We start from the raw sequence: 17,124 nt of genomic DNA on the forward strand, positions 1-17,124 counted from the left end.
AAACAGCTATAGCAATCTAGCCTTTTCAAGTGTATTTTTTTCAAGTAGCAATAAGTGCTAGTGTAAGTTTACTAAGTGAAGTGGCTTGATTAAGGATTGAATGAGGGCAGGGAGGAAATAAAAGCACTTTGCCTGGTGGCATCAGAGCAGGGAGAAGGGCTCATGAGATGTCCTTGTTTGCCAGTGGTGGGTCAGGGTGCAACATTGAAGGTAGCAGAGGGTTAAAAAATTGTCTGTTGTCATGGGCGAGTTCCTAATAAATTTTACATGCCCCCTAGCCTCCCACCAATGTATTTAGTCATGGGGTATGGTAGGGCTCAGGGGAGAAAACGATAGGAATGGAGTGCCTGCCGCCAGAGTTCCTTGAAGCTTCACATGGATTGGGACAGTTTTAAAAAATATATTTAAAAAAATGAGTCAGTTGATGTGGGAAAGGTTTGAAAATTGTAAAAAAATAAAAATGACACTTTGCATTTAGTTTAGACTATTTATTACTGGGATTTCAGGCACGGTGGCTGTATGAAACTTTTACATGGAATTGTTTAATTATTTGTACTTTTCATGCCAGAAAATAAAAAGTTCAGAATCTTATGAGAGTCTGTGTCTTATATTGAAGAGAATTCCAGAAGATTACATGGAGTTGTACTTCCACACAGCACTGAACTGTGCAGATTGCTCTTCACTCTTACTTGGAACAGAAAAATAATTGTCTGCTTTCTGAGGTTTACCCTCTACTCTTGAAGACTAACAATAAATAATGGCTTGCTTAAGTTACACCAGTGCTTCAAATGTAAGCAGGTGTGGAAAAGCACCTACTGTATCACAAACAGCAAACTCAGCTAAATTTTAAGTTCTCCAGGTACAATATATGATGGTTGCAGCAATCCTGTTAATATTGCTTGAAAGTGTCTGACATTTCTGCCTCCAGCAAGCTCAAAAGTTTGGTACTTTTCACCCATTTTTGCTATTAAGTGGAGAAATAATTTAGACCAAGGTTGCTATTCTATTCCAGGTCAGAGTAGATTAGCAGATCTAATGCATCCTCAGAAATGGAAAGAGAAGAGTTGTAGGAGCACTCTGCTCACTGAGGAAATTCAGGTATATGATGTCTGGGACAGTACAGGCATAACTTTTTTAAAAGAGGGAAGCAAGGAGACCTGCTGGACATCAGTAAAGAGCATTCTAAGGATGGAGCTCAAAGAGCCAGTGTAGTTAAAATTAAGCTGGAAACGGGGACTGAGTACAAGTCTCATATTAGACACAAATCCAGCAGGGGTGATCCTGGGCTAGTCATTCAGTCTGGGAAAGCAGGCAAGAGCAGACACTTCCAAAATATTGCCAAGAAATCTGCAGAGACTTGTCCAGGCAGCCACCAAGAATCAAGACTGATTCAAAGGCAGAAGAAAAAAAATGTGCAAACTAATCAGTGTGGTAGTTTGATGTATTATATAAAAACCACAACTCTGGCTTAAATCCACAAATCCTGGTTAAAACAATAGGAAGACCTGATGGTGTAGCACAATCCACAATCCATTCTTTGCTAATCAGAAACTGGTTCAAATGAACACATATACATAAGCCATATCTAAACCTGCTGGCACCTTTTGGATATGTGAGATCAACGTTTGTAACCCCTTATTACTTGCCTTGCTGGCTAGGGCAGAAAATGTTCAAAATATCTGAAGGACACCTAGTCTTGTCTGCCTCTGACATCAGTTGTTTCAATTTAAAGCCTGCTTTCCTCACCAGTAGAAAATGCCATATAACCTAAGAAATAACAGAGCAGAAAACCATTTTCCTCACTCAAATATCATGCAATATGCTCAACATAAAACCTCACAGATTTTTCTTCCTTCCCAACCCACTACTCTAGCAGAGATCTGAAGACATATAATAAAATGTAAACCTCATCACCAGAGGGCCTTTTGTGAGAAGACTGCCTGCCTCTCTCCCCCCACCCCTTAGTCCCAGAAAGCAGCAGATGCTTTTTTGAAGAAGGGTTCCGATGAAAAACAATGGGGGTTGGGCGAGAAAGAGACTCCGTTTTTTGTTATGGAAATGGTTAGGCTTTGACAGCAATCAAGGAGAGCAGGTGAAAGGCACCAGCTTTTTCCTCCCGCCCTCCCCCCCATCTTTATCAACAGAGGAAGCCTAGAAGAGCTTGGGAGGCCTTCATCCCCAAGGACCCTGGGGGGTGGGTGTAGAAGAGGCTGGTCTGTTGGCTGTAACCCATGTCCCCAATCCCCATTAATGCTTTTAGGCAATTTCAAGAGAGGGAGAGGAGATGTGTTTGTACAGCTGATACCAGCTGGCCTAAACAAGGCCCTTTTAGGCCATAGTTCTTTAATGCAACCCCAGCTCACCCCCACCTTCAATTTCACAGAAAAAGACAAGACAGAAAGGACTCTTTCTTTATTGGATGGAAATGTGGGGTTTTTCCCCCAGGAAAAACAGCAGATAAAAAACAGGCGGTGATTTTTGTCCCCTCTTCTTGCTTTACCTGTCCAAAGTTTCAGACTCAGTGGAAATCTGGCTCAGAAAAAGGCCAGCAGCGAAAAGCTTCAGGTAGACAGTTTTGAGGTCTGTCCACTATGAATGAGAAGTAAATGCATCTTTTTCTTCTTCATAAAAGCAACCAATTTTGGAGTGGAGGAAGCCTTCTGCCAGCAGAACAAAGGCCAGATAGTTGTGCAATCCTAGGTAGATGTGTTTAGGGCAGGCAATAATTGGTCACAACTGGATGGATGGGAAAAAGACTTGTGTCCCAGTAGATGACAGGAAAAATGAAAGTTTTTCAAATTTCAAAGTCCACTGGCCAGAGTAACAATAACTTGGAATCCATGAAGAGCATATCTAGAGGTGAATTCTGTATGGTGAAATTCTACAAAATTGCCTGGAATCATATGAATTAGAACCTGGCTTCTCTGGCAGGGATGGTTGTGCACAGCTGCAAGAAAGTGGTACACAGGAGAATGAGTCAGGAAGATAAAGATGGAAACAACAACGATCCTTTTTCAATGCAGTCTTTGAACTAAAGGGCTTAGTATTGAAAGGTGACATTCATCCAAATGCCCTTGAAGGAAGACGAATCTTATTTGAAATATGTTTGTCCTTTCATGATTCCTCCCAGCTATTAAGCAAAGAATATAAGTCTAAGCTGATGCAACTCACCTGTCTCAGAGCTCATCGTGGCCGAGATCTTTTGGCTCATGGCAAGCTGCTGGGGTAACAAACTCCATTGAATACTCACAACGGCTAGGCTCTGTTGTAGATGTGATAATTGTCTCCTTGCCACATGAAAGTTTCACCTTAGTAAGAAAAAAATCAGAGTAAATGACATTGCCTCTTAAACCTTACTGTAATAGAAGCTAGCAATTAAAGAAGAGACCGACTCCCCAGTTATCCCACAAGATACTACAGATAGTATAAGTAATGAAAGCTGGCTGGGTATCTTGGGGCCAGTCATTCTAACTCAGCCCAACCCACCTCATAGCGTTGCTGTTGTAGGGAAAATAGGAGGAAGGAGAATTAGGTATGTTTGCCGCCATGAGTTAAATAATAAAAGATGAGATAAAAATCTAAATATGTAAACCAGCCTCAGAATATCAGCACACATTTGAAATTAACTTAAGATTCCATTTGACTTTACTGCAATCAGCAACTCTTAGTAAAAGTGCCTTTTCACTTTAACCACATGGAGTTGAGTTTTTTACTTCCCTAAGAGATCAGACTGGGGCAGGTCTGACACTGCTTCATTCTAACCAATTATATACTGACTTCTTCAATCAATCAAGCAATCAATCAATCAATCAGAATAGAGCTGGAAGGGACCTTGGAGGTCTTCTAGGCTAACCCCCTGCGCAAGCAGGAGACCCTATACCATTTCAGATAGATGGCTGTCCAGTTTTTTCTTAAAAGCCTCCAGTGATGAAGCACCCACAACTTCTGAAGGCAAGCTGTTCCACTGGTTAATTGTCCTCGCTGTTAGGAAGTTTCTCCTTAATTCCAGGTTGCTTCTCTCTTTGGTCAGTTTCCAACCATTGTTTCTTTTCCTGCCCTCTGGTGCTTTGGAGAATAGTTTGACGCCCTCTTCTTTGTGGCAGCCCCTCAAATACTGGAATACAGCTGTCATGTCCTCCCTAGTTCTTCTTTTCTCTAGACTAGCCAAACCCAAATCCTGCAATCGTTTTTCATATGTTTTAGTCTCCAGGCCTTTAATTGTCTTAGTTGCTCTTCTTTACACTTTTTCCAAAGTCTCAAGATCTTTTTTGTAAAATCATAACCAAAACTGGATGCCATATTCCAGGTATGATCTTACTAAGGATTTTTGCTTCAAAATCTTCATCAAGCAATTCTGAAAGGATGTAAAAAAAGGTTCAGCTTTCCCAGCCTGCACCATTTCAGGCACCAGGAGTTGTATGTTGGTTTGAAAATCTATCCTCAAAAGACCTCTCCCCTTGTGCATGAAGCAAAAACTAGCATGTAACAGAGATAGCTATGTTGAATTTTGTTATGACATGCTCTTTTTACATTCTTAGCAAGGTAACACTCAGAACTTTATAAATGTACAATCAGGAAGTCCCATATCCACCTCTTTACAACTCAAGATGAAAATTGTCCAGTAAAACAGAATTTGTCTCCCACATTACAGTAGCCGAGGGATAAGCGTCTGCTACACAGCATATACTGTATTCTATTAGCAAAGAAGCAAAATTGCCAATTTCCGCTTTTGTCAAGGAGAAAAATATTTATGTGCTGTAATTCTCTCAACAAACTACTACAAAGGAAGGAGGCATGGATAATCCCCAAGCAGGAGTCCAATCCAGAACTCAAAGTAAAACTCCTAATCTGTTCTGGCCAACCCCCGCAAGTGTACATGGCTCTTCTCCCTATGGGATTTAGAGATGACCTTTAATGGGCCCTCCTGAAGGTATAACATTTGATGGAATTCAGAATTCTAAAACCTATGAAAGTCAATATTCTTCCAAGACTACAACTATTTGCTTTCCATAAAGATTAGCTGTATCCATTTTGCCCCATTGAAACAACTCACCGTTGTAGATCGATTGGGGCCCTGCCAACAGCCTGTTCCATGCTCATATTTCATGATGCTGAATTTGTTATCATCTGAACCAGCCCAGGATCCCCATGTACTAGAAAGAAAGAAAGAAAGGTAGTTAGTGCACCAATGAGCTCTTGTCAACTGTAATCCAGGAAGTTCAATGAAGAAAAGCAGACACAGTTCATTTCAAAACCATTTCAAAGTCAGCCATTTCAAGGGCAAGAAGAACATTTGGGATGCATATACACACTGCTCTTCCCTCTATCAAGTGAGGTTGGGTCATGAGAAGTAACCCTTTAGAGCAGGGGTGCCAGCCCACGAGCCAGACGCGTCACCAGGAAACCATGCCCACCCCATTGCCTGCAATGGGGAAAAAGCTCCGATACCTCGTGTGACGTCACTTGACGTCGTGAGTTTGACATGTCTGCTTTAGAGAAAGAAAAGCCTGAGGTTAAGTATTTTAAAAGTCTCACAACATGCTTAGCGAATTATTCTTTTTCAGCTTAATGAAGAAAATTTTTATCCTGACACTAGAGGTAGTCCTCATTTAGTGATCACAATTGGGACAAGCAACTTGGTTGCTAAGTGAAGCAGTCATTAAGCAAAACTGACTGTGCTTATGACCTTCCTTCAGCTTTCCTTTACTTTACAGATCTGCAAAGATTGTAAATGCAAAGTTTGATCGCAAAGTTACTTTTTCACCAGTACTGGTGAATGAAGACTGTTCAAGGCACTCACTAAATGAAATTAGGGCAATGTTCTTAATATGCATACATAAAATTAATACATAGCAAATATATAGTGTCATCTGTGCTTTAAATATGTGATTCCTGACACAATTATTACAACTGCCTTCCAAAATAGATTAGTTATACCCTTCCTTTTCAAAGACTGGGTTAGAGATGAAAGGAGGATCAGGGTTTGACACATTTAGATTAGGGTTTGATATACTTAGGGACTTCAGGGCAGAAGCAAAACCCAAACTAAGGGCTTTCTACTTCATTGCTCAGCCTTCTCAGTTTAGTTCAGGAAGCAAATGACCTCTGGTTGCTATGAGCAGCATGGATGCTATGCCCTCAATCCTCAAAGGGTATAACAGCATCAAAGTCTCTTACCCAAGGCTAGTCTCTGAGCTGCCATGCTTAGGTTTTTGAGACACTCTGTTAAAGGGGCAGAGGCGATAAATATATCTAGAAAAAGAAAAAAGCACAAAAGAAATACATGTCATGCCCTGCGTGATGATTTCCATATCCCTCACAGTAAGCAAATTCCAGTCTAAGATTGAGCATGAACACCTTTAGCTATTTGTTCATTAAGTAAAGGCAATCCTGGGATTCTCTTCTTCTTTTCCATCTTAGAATTAGGCAACTAGCAGAAATTAGCCTCTGTTAATATTTCTATAAAACACCTGCCACTTAAAATCAATTAAAAGCCAATAAAACTGAGGTTATGAATTGCTTTTATAATGGTTTGCTAGAAGACCAGGTAGATTGCCTCCTCGAGTTGAGTATCCTGCAAACATTTCCAGAATTGGTGAGGGCTAGGAAATTTTGCATGTGTATGCCTGGGTATAGACAGGGCATCTAATTTTCACCAAAATACAACTCTTACAACCTTTGACCTCATAGAAGCACTGAATCAGCTCAATAATCCCATATGAATAATTATTTACTATACTTCAGGAGAACTGCAGCTGTCAAAATAAAGAGATGTAAATGTGGCTAAACTGGGGTCTGAGATCACTCTTAACAGAAACACAATTCAATATAAGGAAATAGGCACCTACTCATTAGTATTGAGTTCATAGCACTGGCCGTACAAGTAAGAAAATTCTCCATTCAGACCAAAATCAAAGGAAATTTCTTTCTCTAGACTCCTAAAGAAACAAACAAAATAGAGGAAAAGACACTGTTAAAGAAAAAAATGAATACATAAAAATCACAAGACATATTGCTAAACTAATTAATGGTAGCGATTAAAGTTTTAGGAACATTTGTAGACCCATTTAACAGAATATGGTATAATTTTCCCAAAATCCTTTCCAAATCATTTCTCCTTGCTATCTGACACCTTCAAAACAATGCTGAAGCTGTAAAGTAGCTGTTGATGTATGAGGTAAAACAAAGGAGAGGAAACAAAATAAGCCCCTTATTTTGTTTTAGGCAGATTTCAGCTTTAGTATGTGGATGGGCTCTGGGGAACTGGGGGGGGGGGCAGGTGGGAAAAGAAGGCAAAAAGCAGGAAGTGGAAAAGGCATTTCTACCATCAAGAAAAGCTTTTGTGAAATACGTGTATTTTGAAGAAAGATGAAAGGCGAACAGAGGATGTCTCTGAATTAGGGAGGAGGAAAGCGAGAGATGCAACAGATCACTTGTAACTTGCTGCATTTGACAAAATTGTGAGGAAAGGGGGAATAGAATAGAATAGAATAGAATAGAATAGAATAGAATAGAATAGAATAGAATAGAATAGAATAGAATAGAATAGAATAGAATAGAATAGAATAGAATGGGACCTTGGAGATCTTCTAGTCCAGCCCGCTGCTCAAGCAGAACCTATACCATCTCAGACAAGTGAATGTCTAGGCTCTTCTTAGAAATCTCCAGTGATGGAGTGCCCACAATTTCTGGGGGTAAGTTGTTCCACTGGTTGATTGTCCTCACTGTTAGGAAGTTAATTCCAGGTTGCTTCTCTCTTTGATCAGTTTCCAACTATTGTTTCTTGTCCTTCCCTCTGGTGCTTTGGTGAACAACCTGGCCCTTTCTGCCTTGTGGCAGGCCCTCAGATACTGTAACACTGCTATCATGTCTCCCCTATTTCTTCTTTTCTTTAGACTAGCCACACCCAAGTCCCGTAGCCGTTCTTCATATGTTTTAGTCTCCAGGCCTTTGATCATCTTAGTTGCTTTTCTCTGAATTTTTCTCTGAATTTGCTCAAACTGAGCCAAATCCACAATCTGCCTAGGGGTATTGGCCACTCTGATTTTCAAGAGATGCACCCTGAGTTCAGCCATCAATATTAAGATGCACAGAGAGGGAACTAAGTTGAGCAGCAGCCTCTTCAGTTCATCCATGATTCGTCCTCAAGGATGAACGTGAGTCTTGCCTACTTATCCCAACACCCACAGAATGCTAAAAGGCAGGCTTTACCTGCATCAATGACCAATGCCCTTTTCACTCAGACTCTTCCTTTAGAGGTACCGTGTCTGAGTTATAAAGCTCCAGGCAATCTCTAGATGGCAACAAGGAGGCAGAGCTTTTCTGAATCTCTTTGCTTTCATCTGGTGGTCATCTGGATGTGTGTGTGTGTGTGTGTGTGTGTGTGTGTAACAGCTCAGATCTTATAGCTTGATCTTTGCCAAGAAGCTGCCTTTGTTTCTTGCCCTTATCATCTGTGTGCAGACCCATGGGACCCCAGAGAGCAGAAAGGCGGCAAGTTGGGGAAGCTGAATCCCATGGTTACCGCCCTGTCACCAAGGCTACCCCTAATTACAGATCTCTCTCCCAGACACCAGATGGATGCAAAGCTCTTTGTTTGATGAAAGGCCTGCCCTTAGCTAATGCTTGGCCCCAGTCAGATGGGAAGAGCTTTCAGGAAGAAGGAAGCATTTTCCTCTTCCCTGGACAAAACTAATTCTGCTCTTCGTTCTTCAGAAGCCTGATATAGTATCCTTCCATTCATCTGTATTGTACACCCTAGCCAAGCTGGCAACAGAATGCCCCTGGTGCACATATGGATTCTTTAACCAAGCCTTGAAGGAAGAGGCTTCAACCTCTCTGCCAGCAGCAGTCCCACCTGTCCTAGGGATCAGGAGCAAGCCTATGCTGGGAAGCTAGCAGTCCAACTCTGAAGAAAAGATGGTTGATAATCTAAAAAGTGAGTTCCAGGGATCCAAATTCCAGGAGGAGGATAGAGCAGGGTATCTTTCATTCCCCAAAGGAAAAAAAACTGCTTTGAAAAATGACACCAACAAAACAAGTCTCAGCTGCTTCTCACAGCTTCCATTAACTGCTTGCTTAGCTAACAGATCCTCTGTGCCCCTCCTATCCCCTTAAAAGCTTTCCTAATGGGCCAAACCGAAGATCTCCCAGGGGGGTGAGGAGGGGCAGGTTGTGCTTGCAGCTACAGCTAAATTATGGTTAGATGAAAATCACCCCCTCTACAGTCAATTTTAAAGGACTTCAATTAAGGCTCTTGCTTTGCACCTGCCATTGCAAGCCATTTTCTCCCCAAGGTCATGATCCAGCATCTTATTTGCACCATCTCAGATGACAAAATGCTCTCCCATAACTCCTTCAACCATTTTATCTTTGACATTTTAAATAGAACTTCAGGGACAAGAATACTGGCCTAGTATTCTCCTTGACGTGCTAGTTTTCTCTGTGCAGGGGAGGAGACTTAGGTATACCATCTACTACTAATGGAAGTAACAGTGGCTTTCAGGTGACTTTTTTATAAACTTGGAAGTGGAAATTATAGAAACGTAAATTGCAATTGCAGGAACTGAAGGCCCATACCCCCAAGTGTTCCACAGATCTAGGTCAACTAAGATTCAGCAATGGAGAGCTCTAGCTAACCACCAAGGTCATTAGCTCCCCAAAAGGCTGCCCCTGACTTGATGGAGACAAAGCAATCTGCATTTCTTCGCTTAAAGAGCCCAATGGAGATATACTGGGCACCAAACATAAATATCTGCAAGGATATGATAGGGAAAGGATGATTTGTGCAAGAAAAGCTCCCAATAGCCTATGCTGGAGCAAACTATATTTAAGATGCATTTAAGTTATAGAAAGTTGATGTACAGGATTCATCCTTCTCCAGTGACATTTCACTATAGAAACTTACCTAAACGGTCATCTCTCACAGTGGAATTTTTGCTAAAGATTATACAACATACAGTTTTAAGGGTAAAGAAAATTGTTTTAAAAATTAACTGGAAAGGACTGGCTGGTTGTGTTGATCACTGTTTAAATTGGAACAAATTTATATTCAGATTACATGTACACAAAATTATTTTAAAGACAAAATGGGAAAGAGCTTTGAAATTAAAACCCTAGCCAGAATGGCTGTATTCAGAGGATCCAATATATCTTGTATTATGTTTCTCAGGAGGAGGAAGAATCTCCCAAATTAAGACTTCCCAATAGCTAAAAATGAAGTGTCTGTCACCAGGGTCAGCAAAACTAAGCATGCCCAGGTCTCCCATCTGCTCCCTGAAATAACCCTCCCAGTCTAAAAGCTCAGGAGTGGTGTGATTACTGCAATAATTATGTATGCAATCAATAGGAGACAGCCTGAAATTTATTTCTGGCTTTCATTCTTTCCCCTCCCCCACTTGAGACCTGGGGAGAAAAAGATGTGACTCAAATGACAAAATAGCACCCATACCTCCAGAGAAAATCTTTTTATCTTTATGGAAAATTCAAATGGAATATACAAGTTAAGACACATCAAGATAGCAAGAAACAATAGAGAACATCAGGACCAAGAGAGGTGTCAGACTATAAGAACCAATTTGTTCTAATATTTTTAGTCTCACTCACCCATTCACACCCAGGTTGATATTGTAAGCTCATGAACCTTCCAATACCGTCCTTCTAGGTTCCCAGATTTAAAAAAATGGCACCTCTCCATCCAGATTAAGAATGAGTGAATGAAAATACAAAGCGAAGGAGCAAGGACTAGATCTCCAGAAATGTTATGAAAATAAGGTGGCTCTCTAGTTTGACAGAAGCAAATAGACAATCTACATTTGAATTCCTGGAATCAGCCAGGAGCTACAAATGCCAGAAACTAGTGGGAAGCAATGTGACAGAAGCTAATAGAATATGGACTTCCAGTTTATTATAGGGGAAACTCCCACATTCTGAACTGCTCAAAAACATAATGGGTCAGAAGACTGATCCTACATTGGAAAGCCTTGGTGGGTGTCACTGAAGCAGACTTAGATATTTATTACTGAGGGACTGACTGCCAGGACGTTACGATGCATCAGGAACCCATACAAAGATGGGCCAAAATAGCAACATTCATGCTCTTATTCACAGAAGCCACCACCCAGCTGAATAGTTACAGTTTTTCTCTCCAAAGTCCTACCTGATTGATTCCTCCATTTCTTTCAAGGACTTCTCTACTTCTTCAAATTGTTCTCGGGCCTTTTGGGCAGCTGGAAGACAGGGAAAAACTAAGACTGGCTGAAAGATTGAATAAAACCATTATTTACATTTGCTTTTCCATATAATTCCCTTCTAGGCAGTAGTACTGGAGCCCAGTTAAATCACCATACTGTATTCCTATTTCACAGAGAGCATTAGTAGGGGGAGAGAAGGAACGAACAAAATCAAAAGCATTTTCCTAACAGCCAAGACCTCAAATGCCACATTTTCATTTTCAGTTATTTGTTCTTCTTGCTGTCTAAACTAGTTAAGCATCATAGCCAGCTGGAAGGATGGGTAGTATTTATCCCATTTCATAGTGGACAGATTTCATAGTGGACAACTGCAGCTTGGAACCCAGCTCTGTCATTTTGGTGAATGTGCAAATCTGACTCAAGATCATTCACTGGAGTATCTCCTTTGCAAATTTATTCCCTCTTCAGCCTTTTTAAACTTAATGCTTTTAGATTTTCTAACCTCAAACTGCATGGTTAAGGCACAGTTCCAAGCAACTTGAGGTTCATTGGAACTGCTTTGTATTATTCAAATGCAAGCAAAAAAGAAAGAACAAATGACTTAAATTTCCTCTCTTCACACCACTGAGTTTTATCCAACGAACGAAAGGCATAATAAAATAATAGATTTGCTCCTCTGATTCAGCCTATTAATAACTAACTAGGACCATGAAAGGCTACTGCTAAGCTTGTAAGCTGCCCTGAGTCTTCGGAGAAGGGCGGGATATAAATGGAATTAAAATAAATAAAAAATAAAAAAATGAAAGGACCATTTCCTTCTTATTGCGAATCAAGAGCTCAAATTCCATATGTTTGGGACACAGCTTAAGAGGAACATGGGGAATTCTGGACACCTCTGCCCTTGGCAGAAGGGAATAAACCTAATGTCAGTGCCCACTTCAAAACCTCATCCTAAGAAAGCAGAATTCATGGAAGCAGTTTCTTCCAAAAGGAATTTTTATTAGGAGAAGCTGATAGCAGGCATAATAGACAGGATCTGAGGGTTTCCTGCTCAGATCAATAGGTTAAAAGTCTCCCAAGGAAACCCCACCCCAATAGTTCGTCCAGTCAGTTCAAATGGGTCAATCTCCAGGTGTTAAGTCTGTTGTGGGAAAGAGCTGATAACACCAGGCTGTCTCAGGGTTGCAGCAATGTTTTGTTGGGTCTTCACACCTTCCAAGAGCAGAGATAACCCAGTTGCCCGAGGTGCATTCCTTTCTCCTCTCCCATTTCAAGCTGACATCAGGGGGAAGATAGCTCAAAGAGCATGTATGCAGAAACAGCAAAAGTGTTACAGTGTAGCAATAGAGGAAAATAAAGAAATAGCCTGCAGCATTTTACCCCTCCCCTCCAGAAGCATGGCAGAACCCAGAAGTGTAGAAGAATTAGAGTTAGATTCAAAATTAGAAAGAGCCCCCTTAGAATATGGGTTCTGACATCTTGCCTCCCTTAAAAAAAGAGATCAACCTGTGGAGAAATAGAGACAAATACATATCTAGGTTAATCCGGTTTCTTCAGGTATTCGGTGTGAAATTTCTTAAGCAGTTTAGGGGCTTTAATGTGGCGTTTGTGAACCCACTTGTTTTGGGAGGATGGAAGGTGTTTCCACGCCACTAGGTATTGAGTGGAGCCATGGTATTTTCTGGAGTCTAGGATTTCTTTAATTTCGAAATGTTCCCCTTCTACCATAATGGGAAGAGGGAATGGAGCAACAGCTGGCCTTAATAGTGACTATTGCTTGCATTTTAAAAGGCTGCAGTGAAAAATTGGGTGGATTTGCCTGAGGGATTTAGGGAGTTCCAATTCCACTGTTACTGGGTTTATAATTCTAACAATGGGAAATGGTCCTACAAATTTGGGTTCCAGCTTCTTGGATGGTTGTATGGATTTCAGGTATTTGGTGGATAGGTAAATCTTTTCCCCTACAATAAAAGGTTTTGGCTCTTTTTATGTGCTTGAATTTTATATGCTTGCCTAGCCTCATCTAAGGCTTTCCTGACAACTGGCCAAGTGTTCTTTAATTGTGCAATCCACTCCTTTAACGAAGGGATGGCAGGTTCTGCAGGGGAAAGTTCTGGCATTTGGTTAAAACTTTGTCCTGTGGCTACTTGGAACAGAGTGTAGCCTGTGCTGGAGTGAACGGCATTATTATAGGAGACTTCGGTGAATGGAAGTAGGTTGGTCCAGTTGGTCTGCTGGCAATTAATAAAGCATCTTAAATATTGCTCTAGTACTGAGTTCGACTGTTCAGTCTCACCATTTGTTTGCGGATGATGAGTAGATGACAGTGTGGTCCCTAACAGAGACAGGAATTCTTTCCAGAACTTCAATGTGAATTACACTCCCCTTTCAGATATAATGCACTGTGGGGCTCCATGCAATCGATATGTGTGTTGAACAAACAGATTTGCAAGTGTTTTTGCTGTAGAGATTTTTGAGCAGGGTATAAAATGCACTTGTTTAGAAAATAGGTCTGTTACGACCCAGATGACTGTGTTTCTGTTGTTATCTGGTAGTTCCACTATAAAGTCCATAGAGATCTCTTTCCAACGTGCCGAGGGGGTTGCTACCAGCTGTAGTAACCCAGGTGACTTCCCTTGTAATCTTTTTGCTGAAGCACAAATTTGGCAGCTAGCTATGTAGCTTTCAACGTCCTTCTTTATTGATGGCCACCAGAATTGCACAGGTGTAGTGTTTTCACAAACCCAAAATGGTCTGCAGATTTTGAATCATGGCAAAGTTGCATGAATGCCAGTCTCTGTCTTTTAGGTACGCATAACTTCTCTCCCACCCAGGGTACACCATCTGTGATAGTGCACAAGTTTTTGTCGCTTAGGAACCATTCATCAGTTTCTAGGGCCTTTCTAAATTCAATTCCTGCCTGGGTCTCTAACAGCTTTTGGAGTTTAGCTTGTGCTCGGGTAGTTACTCGTGCTGCCAGTTGTGTTTCTGGCATGAGCGGCTTTGTTATGCTAGCCCGAGTACTATTATATTGTGGTCTGCCAGGAAGTTCCCCCCCCCGGAGGTGTTTCAGTGTGAAATTGAAACGGTGGAAATGTTGTGACCACTGTGCTTGCCTAGGAGTAGGTTTCCTGGGCATTTTTAGTGCTTTCAGGTTCTTGTGGTCGGTCCACACTTGGTATTTTGTTCCCCTCCAAAAAGTGCTGCCAGGTGAGGAAAGCCCATCGCACTGCATACACCTCCTTTTCCCAGATTGCCCATCTCTGCTCAGTTTCAGTGAGTTTTCTCGATGTATATGCATAGGGCTGTAATGCCCCTTCTTCGTTCTCTTGTAACAGTACAGCCCCCACTGCTATGTTGCTGGCGTCTGCCTGAATTACAAAAGGTTAGTTGGTGTCGGGGTGCCTTAGAACAGGTTCTACAGAAAACAGCTTTTTCTGTCTCTCAAATGCGGGTTGGCATTCTACTGTCTTTTAACGGCTGCCTTGGCTTGGCTTTTCCCTCCCCTCTGGTTTTCAGCAGATTCGTAATCGGTAAGGCTATCTGACCAAAAGAGGGAATAAATTCCCAGTAAAAGTTGGCGAATCCCAGGAAGCTCTGCAATTGCTTCATAGTGTGGGGCGGTGGCCATTCTAGCACTGCTCGGACTTTCTCGGGGTCCATTTTTATGCCCTCTGGGGATATGCAGTATCCCAGATAATCTATTTTATACTTATGAAATTCACACTTAGAAAGTTTTGCATAGAGATGAGCTGCCTGTAGTTTGTTTAGGACTGCTCTGACCAGTTTGACATGTTCATCTATGGTCTCCATGAATATAAGGATGTCATCCAGATAAACGAGTACGCCTTTGTACAGCTGCTCCCTTAGCATGTCACTTTTCAGGTTCATGAACACAGCGGGAGCTCCCTGCAGCCCAAAAGGTAGAATCCGGAACTGATAACACACCAAGGGACAATTGAAGGCAGTTTTCCATTCGTCCCCTTCCTTAATTCTGATTTGGTAGTAAGTTCCCCTTAAGTCTAATTTGGTGAAAATCTTCCCCTTTGAAAGATGGGATAACATGTCCTTCATGAGAGGGAGAGGGTATAGATTGCTTTCACTTATTACGTTCAAAGCCCTATAATCCACGCATAGACGAAGAGTTCCATCTTTCTTTTCCTGGAATAATACAGGGAGGGGCGGCCATTTTTGGTTTTGCTGGCTGAGTGAAACCCCTTTCTAAATGTTTGTCTATGAATGTCTGCATTTCTTCCAATTCTTGTGGGTTCATGGAGTACAATCTAGGCTTGGGAAGTTTTGCACCTGGTCTGATTTCTATCTCACAGTCTGTGGGCCAATGAGGCGGTAATTCAGACCTTTCCTCGCTGAATACTACAACCAGGTCTCTATACTCCTCTGGTATTTTAGGTAGTTCCTTTTCTCCCCCTACTGCAGATTTTTCGGCCGGGGGTCCCCTTGGTGGGGGCTGGGCTGGTGCCTTGGTTGATTCCCCTTTTGGGAATCTAAGCTCTGCCATTCTCCAGTCCACCCGTGCTTTCTACTTGGCTAGCCACACCATGCCCAGGATTATGGGACATTCCATGCCAGGGGTCATCACGAATGTTATAGTCTTTATGTCAGGGGTGTCAAACTCGCAATGTCATGTGACTTGTCACGACGTATCACTTTTTCCCCATTGCCAAAGCTGGGGTGGGTGCAGTTTTGGCATGATGCATCCGCCCCATGGGCCGGCAGTTTGACACCCCTGCTCTATGTGGTCTCCCAGGGTGAGTTGAAGTGGTAGCGTTGTTAGGGTGGCAGGCATCTCCCCTGCTATGGACCCATATAATTGACTGACGAGATTGTTTTTTCTTCAGCCTCCTCACCAGCATTCCTAGATTCCCCACTAACATTGGGCTTATAAGGCAGCAGGTGCAACCAGAGTCAATTAATGTCCTGACTTCTACAGCTTCGGGCATGTCCGGGGCTAACAATGTTACTGTCCTGGTGAGGGGCGCAACAGGTCCACTTATCAGGGGTTCATCCTCGGAGTTGTCATCAAATGAGTGGGATGCTCCTCCAGTGTGGACCGGAGTTCCCTTTCCTCACAGAGCTGAGGTGGGGAACTCGACGGCCTCCGTGCCTTTCATAGCTGTCTCCTTTGGCTTTGCTGGTGGTTTTCTGGGCTACCCAGCTGGGATCCAGTCTGATTTTCCAGTCGGTGTTCGAGAGCAGCATTCAGTGGTGTGGTGCCCTTCTTTTCTGCATTGAAGCACCCGGTGGCTGTTTTGGAGGTCAATAACTGCTTTGCTGGCTCGCGGGTCAGCTCCGATGGCGACTTCCCCCACAATCTCCCTCCTCTGCATTGCCTCTTGGTCAGGTCAATCTCGGCTTCCTCAGCTAGGACGTACCAATCTTGCAGCCGATGAGGATCTCCCCAAGGGAAGGAGGCATTGTAGAGGTTGTAGTTTAATCCATCTTTGAAGTGACTGAGCAAGATGTCCTTTGGCCAGTTCAGTTTGCTGGCCAGGGTTCGGAATTCTTGGGTGTATTCTGCCACTGGCTGCCAACCTTGCTTCACCATCTTTATCCGCTCCCGGGCTTTCCGGTCGGCCAAAGGATCTTCGAAACAAAGCCTGAGGGAGACCATGAATTGATTGAAATTCAGTAGCTCCAGGGTGTCGGAATCGTGGAGGTCTATAACTCAGTCCACTGCAATGCTATCCAGGGTGGCTTGCACAATGCAAATTCTGGCTTGGTTGGTTGGGATGTCCCGGTTGTACTCCTCCATATAATTTAGCACCTGGGTTAAGAAGAATCCCAGGTGCCATGGCTCCCCACAGAACTTCACATCTAAAGGAGGGAACTTCTGGATGGATCGGTGCCACTTATTCTGCTTGTTCTCTGTCGTTTACACATGATGGGGGGTGGCTGCAGCAGCGACAACCAC

The 17,124-nt window shown here is 42.4% G+C and overlaps 1 protein-coding gene across 5 annotated transcripts in view; it reads right to left on the bottom strand.

Moving 5' to 3' along the window:
• Positions 1-2,397: 2,397 nt before the first annotated feature.
• PRKCSH (PRKCSH beta subunit of glucosidase II) overlaps positions 2,398-17,124 on the bottom strand; it is a 58,117-nt gene continuing 43,390 nt past the window's right edge. For all 5 annotated transcript variants that reach the window (XM_083354693.1, XM_083354696.1, XM_083354692.1 and 2 more), the window contains 6 exons: positions 11,159-11,228; positions 6,849-6,938; positions 6,178-6,252; positions 5,054-5,153; positions 3,172-3,308; positions 2,398-2,947 (listed from right to left, as the gene is read on the bottom strand). In XM_083354693.1, coding sequence (XP_083210819.1) covers positions 3,177-3,308; positions 5,054-5,153; positions 6,178-6,252; positions 6,849-6,938; positions 11,159-11,228 — 467 coding nt within the window. In that variant the 3' untranslated portion in view covers positions 2,398-2,947; positions 3,172-3,176. The remainder of the gene's footprint in view (positions 2,948-3,171; positions 3,309-5,053; positions 5,154-6,177; positions 6,253-6,848; positions 6,939-11,158; positions 11,229-17,124) is intronic.

The sequence above is a fragment of the Vipera ursinii genome, assembly GCF_947247035.1.
Source record: "Vipera ursinii genome assembly, chromosome: 2".
Classification (NCBI taxonomy): domain Eukaryota; kingdom Metazoa; phylum Chordata; class Lepidosauria; order Squamata; family Viperidae; genus Vipera; species Vipera ursinii.